Consider the following 9,787-nt stretch of genomic DNA (forward strand, 5'->3'; position numbering starts at 1 on the left):
ACAAATCATGTGAAAGATACGTATGAAAATTGACAACAGAAAAAATAAAAATAAAAGAATTTACGAAAGAAAAGAATCTGCTGAGAAACACGCAAGAAATCAGATGGTGGACCTCACAAACATTTAACTCTTTTTAACCCAACTTTGTTGTTTCGGTCTATCGACGTCATTCCTCTGGGTGTTTGACACGTTTACAATCTCCACAATCACACACGTGCCTCTCTCTGATTGTTTCACAACAGCTAAGCAAACCAATCAACCAAATTAGAAAGTGTAGAGGAAAAAAAATGGAAAGAAAAAGAGTATTGAACTAATCATTTATGGTATAGTTTGAATTGTAACATTTTTGTTACATGTAATTTACTATTTGTTTCATAGGAGAGACAACTTACACATTATTTTTTATATGTAATTTAATATTTGCATTCTAGGATAGACAATTTACCCATTTCACAGATAAAAACCGAAACTACACGTAAGAAATTCTAAAGTATTATTTTATTGTGTGACTTGCAATACAAAACAAGTTATCTTGGGTGGTTTGACAAAACATGTCCCGATTACAAAAACGGTCTTACTCGTATAAAAGTATAGGGTGATGCTCAATGTTTTGTGTTTTGTGGAGAACGAGAATAATCACGCGACCATCTTTTCTTTGTGTGCCCTTACACATATACAATTTGGCTCTCTCTTGCAGGTGCAATACTTGGTAATGCGACTAGTCCGGACTGGACGGATACGATTGGGTGCCTCATCACTGCCAAGTTCAGTGACATCTCATTCGTATAATATTAGGTGGTTATAATGTTTTGCTAGAGACCACTTATAATTTATGAGTCTAGAACTCATTGCTAATATTATACAAACCTACAAAGTCATATACCTAAGCAAATTGGATCAAACTATATTTGAGTTTAATTTTGATTAAACTAACATTAGATTTTTAAAATAAGATAAATAAAATAATATACTAAACACACATACATGTGAAAGTCACTTGGCCTATTGGTTGACTAAGCATTCATTAATGCTTCTACATCTAGAGGTCTGGGGTTTGAGTCGCAGATACTGCGTGTGTAATTAATCCAAATTGGATTTGGAATTATTTTCACGTAATGGGTCTAAACCCACATGTCTTTTACTAATTGGATTAGGTTTATTTGGTTTCATATAAAAAAAGGCAACGTGTGGGATGATGAGAAAGAGTTGTTGAATGCTGTAGAATATCTAGGTTTATTCAAAACCTATGATCTAGATTTTATTCTTTATTTGCACGGTTTCAGGTAATTGAATTCGTAATTAGTATTTATAAATCGTTATAAACCGGTAGGAATTCCTACATCCTCATCCGTATGTGCTTCCAAACTACGATCTATTACATATGGAGAGAGAGAAATACAAAGATCACCATCGGAATTGGACAGATTAGAGACACATGACACACCTTATTGACAAAGCTTTATTAAACATGATTTGTTTCCTTCATTACAAGGCTCTACACAAACTAGAATGTCTCCTTCCACGTTGGTTCGGTGTCCGAGCAATTTAGAGTTTAGCCCTCTCTTTTTTTAACATCTGCAGAGTTTAGCCCTTTATTTTGATTGTTTTCCTCGTACTTGTAATATCTTTTTAGTTGATTAGTAAATTTGAAATTTCAACAAAAAATAAAATAAAAGAAGATAGCGGACCTACAGACGAAATTCCAATGTAACCTAGGTTTCTTACATGTTAAGAAAAAAAGATTTAGGATATAACAAATACCTTGATAGAAAACAGAATTGTAATATTGAACGTATCAATGAGCCTCGTTGATTAAAAAGGCAATCTTTCAATAAATCATTTTCTTTTGTGATATATATATTTATGAAAACATTAAAGATATGTGCCGGGATAGAGTTCGATTTGTGAGGGATCTAGCCAAAGAGGTTTATCAAGCGTGGTGCTTAAGTGATGGCGGGACAGAGCAAAGTACACGGGTTGATAGGATGATTGGTTGGTTTCCTCCGTCGGTTGGCTGGGTCAAACTGAATACGGATGGTGCCTCACGCGGTAATCCAGGTTTGGCAACAGCGGGTGGAGTTATCAGGGATGGAGAGGGCCAATGGATTCAGGGATTCACCTTGAATATTGGTTTCTGCTCGGCACCGTTAGCGGAGCTATGGGGAGTATATTATGGGCTTTACTTAGCTTGGGACAAGCGGATTGCAAGGTTGGAGTTGGAAGTGGATTCGGAGACGGTGGTAGGGTTCCTAACGACGGGGATAAGTGATACTCATCCTTTGTCCTTCCTAGTACGACTGTGCTATGGCTTTCTTCAAAAGGACTGGTTAGTCCGTATATCACATGTGTATAGGGAGGCTAATCATCTTGCTGATGGGTTAGCGAACTATGCATTTGATCGACCTTTGGGCTTACAGCTGTTGGACTCATGCCCGGAGAGTGTTTCTTCTTTTTTGTTAGACGATGCTCGTGGGTCTTCCTGGCCGCGGAGTGTTCGATTGTAATTTCTTTTTTCTTATGTTTTTAATAAATTAGGGGAGGCATTGCCTCCCCCATTCCTACCAAAAAAAAAAAAAAGATGAGTTTGGTGAACATAGCGGATCATTTTATTTGTTATATCCTTCTTTTTCTTTGCACATAGAGGAAGAAATAGTGTCATGATACAGTGGTTAAGTTAACCAATCTGGTAAAAGAGTACAATTTGAATCAAAAGAAAACTCTAAAGGAGTAAAGGACCCTTTCTTTCCTATGACATGTGCTTGTACATTGAAGCTTCTTTTAACATGAATAAATCGATGTTGTTTTAAACTTTGACTTACGCCCAAAAATTGATATCGTTGCATAAGTTGTTTATGTCCACTTGTGACCCGTTAGGTATATGTTAACAAGAATTTGGCAGTTCCTCTCGAAAATCACTAATTAGTATCCCATGAATTTGATACTTTCTATGGTCCTTAGCAATAGCTATGCCTTCTGCTTTCAAAGGTGATGATGCATATGGAAGTTTCGCTATGCCTTAACATTTTGTTCGAGCTTGATGATCTCGTACAATTCATTGAACAACTACCTCTTTTGTTCGTGAATAGTATGTGACATTGTAATTACATTTGTTTTTTTTTTTGTATGAATATAAAAATTTATTCAAACAAAAAACCATGTTACAATCCTTTTGCATAATGTTTTTGAATTTGAATAGAAAAAAAGAGTGTTGATTGAGGAAACAGAGCAAGCTAAGGAGAGGTGTTGGGGTCGGATTTCACCCGTACTATGGCCGAGGCAAACCATAACACTTCGGGTACATTGACAGCCAGCTCGGGCCATCTTCCAAATCGGCTCGTGAGACAGTGTGTTGATTTGGCTCGGGAACACTGACCAAATCGCCTCGGGGGACATCGGTTAGATTAGCTCGGGGTGCGACGGCTCGGGATGGCAATAACGTTTCACTTTAATCCGAGCCGAATGAACATGCTGCCCCGAGGCAGTATTAACAAAACCCGCGGCAAAGCCTCACTCTTCCCCGAGGTGAAATGTTAGTGCTACCCGAGGCGAAACGTATGTTGTACCCGAGGAGGAATGCACCAAGACATCCCGAAGCAAAGACTTAGAGGAATATTCACCCTCGAAGTACCATTTCCAAGCAAGGCATCATTTCCGAAAAAGAAGGGTCATTTCCGATAAACCCGGGAATGATAAGGAAGAATCTCAAAGGATCGACTCAAATCAGGATATCTTCCAAAAACTCCGAAGAATAAGGAAATTATCCTGATCCGCGATATTCTACACCGACTTCAAGATAAATGGAAATCTTCCGAGAATATCGCTGGAGAGGCGGTTTACCACCCCTATATAAAGAGATTCAAGGCTCAAGCAAAGGAGAGGCAATATCGCTCTAGAATTTACACTACGCAAAGCTCTCACAGCACAAACATCTTTTTCCTTTTACGATCAAACTCTTGTACGATCAAAGTCATCTTTTTCTTAATAATATCAAGAACACCATCTTTGGTTACAATCGTTTCTGTTGTTCTTTGAGAATTCACGATTATCGTATCCCTAAAATAAAACCCTAGACAAATCTCGATTGTGTTAGTTTCGACTTCCACAAGAGGTCTTCATGTCCGTGAGTGAAACCAGACCCGAAGCCCGTCTTCTAATGGAGGTGATCCTGTTACGGACTGCGTGATCAAGGAAAGAAATGAGCTGGTCCGACGTTTGTGGGATTTCTCCATGCCTTCTTCTATTGCATTCTCACCACAAGACGTGTATTGATGCTTGGAAGACATATCGAATAATGAACAGGGCTGAACCTGTGAAAGATGAATCTGAGGTGATGGAGAGGATTTCACTGAAGTAAGTTGTGTAGTGATGGAGGAGGAGCTTGCGGAGTAACGCCTCCCACACCCGAGATGAGAAACTACATTCGAAGAACAGGCGAAATTATATATGAGCTATTCGACTTGCAGGTTTCTGTATACGTTTTTATCTTTCTCCAAACATCGATGTGTTTGGGGTTTTATGAGTTCTGAATATTGTTGTGTCAAGTTAAGCCCCAATAATGATTTATGATTATAACGTTATACATAAGCTTTAAGCCTCAATATACGTTGTTGCTTTCTAAGATTTCTCTGCTTTTCCGAATGATTTAGCAACGAACAAATCTCCTCTTTATGAAAATAAAGGATCAATATTAAGAGTTTGATGGCACCTTAAGTATTAGCTCTATTTGATCATTCTCTTCACTTCCTCCATCTTCAAAGTCAAGTGAGAAAGAATAAGCCACCTAAAAGACATTACGTTTTCATTGAAACTAACGTGCTTCAAAAAATCCTACCAAGTCCCTGTCTACCTAACGAAAACTACTTGCAAAATGTGGAAACTTCCGATATCTCTCTAGCTACCTAAGTCTGATGAGGGCTCTAATTTAGAAAACATCATCTAACCTTAAAGGAGCTGCCACGTCCAACACTTTTTCCTTCAAGTCTTTCATCTCTTCCTCGATTTCTCGCATTCGAGTCTCATAAGCTTCTTCGCTCTCCTTCTTTTTTAACACCTCATTCAGTTTATTCTCCAACCAATCCAACTTAAATCCAGCCTCTTTCATGGATCTTAGTAAACCATATGCACCAGCCAGATCATCCTTTGATATTTCTCGAGGCGGCTGGCCCAAAGTCTCAATCAAACTGAGTAGAACATTCATGTAAGCTGTCTTGACAACCGGGTTCTTCGGAAAAAACTCTAATGCAATGTCTGGATGTTTTTCAAAAATACGCTTCACAAATTCCACCTGCAAGTAAAAAAAAAGGATCCACAAAACTCAATAAACACTACAATAAAGTCTTGAAATTTCAAAAAAAGTTTGTATCTTTTTTTACCTGTGAAGGAAGAACTTGAAACCCATTAACAACAATGCTTTACATTATTACTGGAACCTCCCTAATCAAATCTTTAGACACTTCACCATCATCATTTAGCTTTGTCTTTTTAAAAGGCTGGTTTGATTCTTTAGATACCACTAATTTGTCAAAAATTTCAAGAAACTGAACAACAATCTTGATTTCTCCATCCACCAAAAATCCAGCATGATCATCATTAAGTTTACCAATGGAAAACATGGTTTCACAACTGAAAACCGAACTCCTTTGATCAAACATGGTTTCTGTTAAAAAAAAACACAAAAGACATAACTCAAAACTCGTAATAAGATAAAACTTTATAAAATATGAGAGTGTAGAAAAAGAATCAAACCTATACGTTGAGAGAGCATTTCAGAAATTTGATTGATTAGAGTAAATGAAACTTTAGCGTATCTACTCCATCCAACACTCATTTTTTGAGCAGAATCTTCAGTAACAATCAGAGTTAAAGATAAAGAGTCTTTAAAGTTATTGTCTCTGGAAAGTGCCACAACACGCCTACAAGCAAAAGAAAAAAAAACATTACAAAAACAATGGATGCTTCAAATAAATTAAACCATTACACAACAAGTTGTTGTTCTCACCAGCTGCAACCACCGATCACAAAATAATTCGAAAAAAGCAGATCTGACGTCAAAGAAGAGACTTTATTAATCACCCAAGTGAACTTGTTATCGACTAAACTTCCCATTGAAGAACAGTGAAGACAACTCAAACCCTAGAAACCAAATTCTCAAAATTAAACCTTGCTTTTCGTTTGCCAAAAAATAAAAACAAAAGAGAACCTTTTCGCGTTCTCCGTAAGGGTTTTGTTTGTTGTTCTTTACTTCTGTATGTCGGCCCATACACTATTTTGGGCCATTCTACCATTTTCGGCCCAATATATATTTGTTAATATAGATTTGAACTTAAGGTGATGAGTAATATGTTAAAATGTTTCATCTTATCTTAAGAGGTTGTTTGTCCAAAAAAAAAAAAAAAAAAAAAAAAAATCTTAAGAGGTTGTTAGGTGTTTGTGTCTTTGGGTTTACAAATTATAAATGTATGTTAAGCAATTTTATTCATCTAGAGGTAGTCTCTTAACATTATAAATGATGTACATTATATTTTGTACATAAATTTTATTATGTTAAAATATTAACATTAAATCTTTGTAAAAAATAGAGATAAATTAGAGGTTTAATTTCTAGAGAAAATGGAAATCTTGGAAAATAAATGCAAAATACTTTTGGACTAAAAAAAGGAAATGAACAAAAATTTCTGAAATATAAAGATTTTGAAAAAATAAATTAGAGGTTAAAAATCAAATAATCCAAGGGAGAGCTAATTTCAGGTTGTTATGAACGTTCAATCTCGAGTAGCTAAAATATTTAATTCAAATTATTTTGGGTGGTAACGGAATAATAGATATTTCCTAGACCCACCTTGTTGCGGTGCATTTGAACAAAACATGATAAAATGTTTTGTGGGTATATTACACATTTGACAAACTATTCTTAAAGATTTAAACCCAAGAAAATGATAATTATACTGCCAAAATTTAAATCTGCAGCTAGGGCGAATTATCACTTAGCAGCTGTTAATGTCATCACAAGAAAACACGACATTTGCGACCCCCATATTGGTTGCAAAACGGTCGCAAAATAGGGTTTTGCGACTCTTTCACGACTAACTAAGATAGTCGCTAAAAAACGGTCGCAAAATTTTCCAGTCCCAAGATAGTCGCTAATTTGCGACTCTTTTCCAACATAAATTGTAGCGTCGCATATTAACGACTAATCTGTGACGGGTTAATGTCGTCGTATATTTCCGACTAAAGAGCGACTAACGTAAGTTAGCAACTAGTTTGCGACTTGTTCGGTTCAAACGAAAGAGTTCTTGGATTGAATATTTAGTCCCACATTAGTCGCAGACGATATATCTTTTAGTACCAATTTAGTCGCAAAAGAGTCTTAATTGGTTGCGACCAATTTAAGACTCTCATTGTTGTGTAGCAAAAGAGTCTTCTATTAGTAACCATTTTGATACTAGATTTGGAGTTTCTTGTAATAATGTGTAGTCACACATTGGTCACATTTGTTAATTAGTTTGGTCACATATTGGTTACACGTTAATAATCCCAAACCTGCAAATTCGCTTTCAAATGCAAATAATCCCAAACCTGCAATACTTCATTCAAATGCAAATAATCCATCATTCAAAAACACTAATAAAAACCATCGTCCTAACAAAGTATTATAGAGTACAAAAACATAAGCAAATAAAAGACTAGTTCATAGGGTTTGAATTAGTGTTAGATAAAGGAGAGGCTGGTGTGGTTTCAGTAGGTGCGAGTCCAACTGGTTGGATTGCTTCTTCTGTGGTTGTTGGAAGGGTGCCTGTTTGTGTGCTGGGTGGTATGATGACTGCGGAACAAGTTTACATAATATCATACCAAGTCTTATACTAATATCGTAAGTGATGCCTAAGTCTAAAAAAAAAATAAAACTAATATAGATAGAGTCAAATTTCTTGAAGTGAGCTAGCTTAAAAGAGTAAAAGCAATCAACTTTCAGTGGTGAAGGAAAGTGACGAACTTCTTGAAGCCTTACTAGCAGCGTTCTCTTGTTCCTCTGCCAATGTTCAAGTTGATTAAGGTCTCCAAGAACTGCATCAGTTATGGTTGGAGAGATGAGATGATTAAGGTCTCCAACTGTACAAAACAAAAAAGCTTATTACCAAAGTGAAGACAATCAAGAGCTGATCAAGCAATACATTAAAACTGTTGAATAATCTTAGTCATTTAAGAGACAGAACCATTCATGAAGCATACAATATTAGACCTCTTTAGGAAGAAATTTTTATATTAATTCCGTGTGACATGTGTGTTCCTTATACAATGCATATCTAGTGAAGTCACAATCTCTTTCAGCTAAATAACTTTGAGCTGATTCTAATTCCTAACTTTTACGAATGCATAAAAACAAAAGAACTTACTTTTGTATATCCTGACACAACCCAATGAACATCTGCAGGCCAACCACATAACCAAGTAAGAAACCATGACTTAGTGCATCTTTTGTTAATTAAGTAAACAAACTACTGGAAGGTCCAAAGTCACTAATTATTAAAAGGAAACTTGCTTTAGCCTTCTGGACCATCCTTCCTTTGGCCTCGATGTTAACACACCCATGTTTTAAACACATAACAAAGATGACCCAAATTCTTGAAATTATGATTTGACGAGTAGATAAACGTTGATGATAAGAAAAGAGATTTTACTTACTCTTCTCTGTTGCCAGTCCATTGTTCTTCAAGATTTCAGAGATTGTCACCATAGTATAGTTGTGATTGCTGAATTCACTGAAGATTAGGTTATACATGTTTAAGTGATGGTAAGAGTCTTTAGATGAAACTGAATCAACCATATTCAGCTCATAATATCTAGTTACTTGCTCCAAAACTATACCTATGATGGCAACATAAAAATTGAAATGAACCAGATTTAGCTCTAGTTCATGCTCCGGATTCACATTTATATCAACCTCTCTAAGATTTCATCAGCCGTAACAATACATACTCAAAATACGTTCTCATTGGATCAAAACCAGAAATAAAATGCATACTTAAAGGATTCAATTTTAAGAGTTGAAAGAAGATTAATTACCCCATTGGCAATAACGACCCCGGTGACCACAGGGACAAGAGAGAAGTAAGTCTACCAAGCCTCTCTCTTAAGCCTCATCCGGTAAGCAAACACGGCGGTGAAAAACGGCGTCCAAGCACCAATCGCTTGGTTAAACGAAACAGGAAGAAAGAAAAGAGAGATGTTTCCAAAGACCACCGACATACAAAAAACGAGACTTAGATCTGAGATCTTAAAGAACTGAACTCGGGATCGAATCGTCTATATCGGCACCATCTTCAACCAAGCAATGGAGACGTAGATGAGTATCGAACAAGCCGTCATGTGACACTTTTGGAACGATTCGGCTCCTGAGGCGGCGGTTGATGCTCCGGATTTGGAGGAGGCGGCGGTTGATGATGGGGATTCTGGTACATTGGTTGTGAAGCTTGAGCCGCTGGTTGTGGCTGACGGAGAGGTCGTTGTTGAGACGATGAGAATGAAGCGAAAGAGAAGAAGAGAAGGAATCGATTCAGGGAGAGAGAGATTGAAACCCTAGATCGAGAGAGAAGAAGAAGAATCGCAGAGTTAGAGAGAAAAAACCCTAGATCGAGAGAGAATGAAGAAAGTGAAAAGTCGAGTGTGTGTTTTGCCTAGTAATTAAGGAAAAGGAGTCGCTCTTTAGTCGCAAAACGATCGCAACATCGATTATTTGGGGGATTATTTGGGGGGAAAATTAAGCGCCCGAATACTTAGGGAAAATTTCATA

At 36.7% G+C, this 9,787-nt stretch overlaps 1 protein-coding gene across 1 annotated transcript; it reads right to left on the reverse strand.

The window, feature by feature from the left end:
- Nucleotides 1-4,570: 4,570 nt before the first annotated feature.
- Nucleotides 4,571-6,164, reverse strand: LOC9313259 (MATH domain and coiled-coil domain-containing protein At3g29580). Its single transcript, XM_021026561.1, is given in 4 exon segments — nucleotides 4,571-5,284; nucleotides 5,373-5,656; nucleotides 5,746-5,912; nucleotides 5,999-6,164. Coding segments are annotated over 4 exon segments (921 nt in total). The 5' UTR covers nucleotides 6,106-6,164; the 3' UTR covers nucleotides 4,571-4,921.
- Between the last annotated feature and the right edge of the window lie 3,623 nt (nucleotides 6,165-9,787).

This window comes from Arabidopsis lyrata (genome assembly GCF_000004255.2).
Source record: "Arabidopsis lyrata subsp. lyrata unplaced genomic scaffold ARALYscaffold_5, whole genome shotgun sequence".
NCBI lineage: Eukaryota > Viridiplantae > Streptophyta > Magnoliopsida > Brassicales > Brassicaceae > Arabidopsis > Arabidopsis lyrata.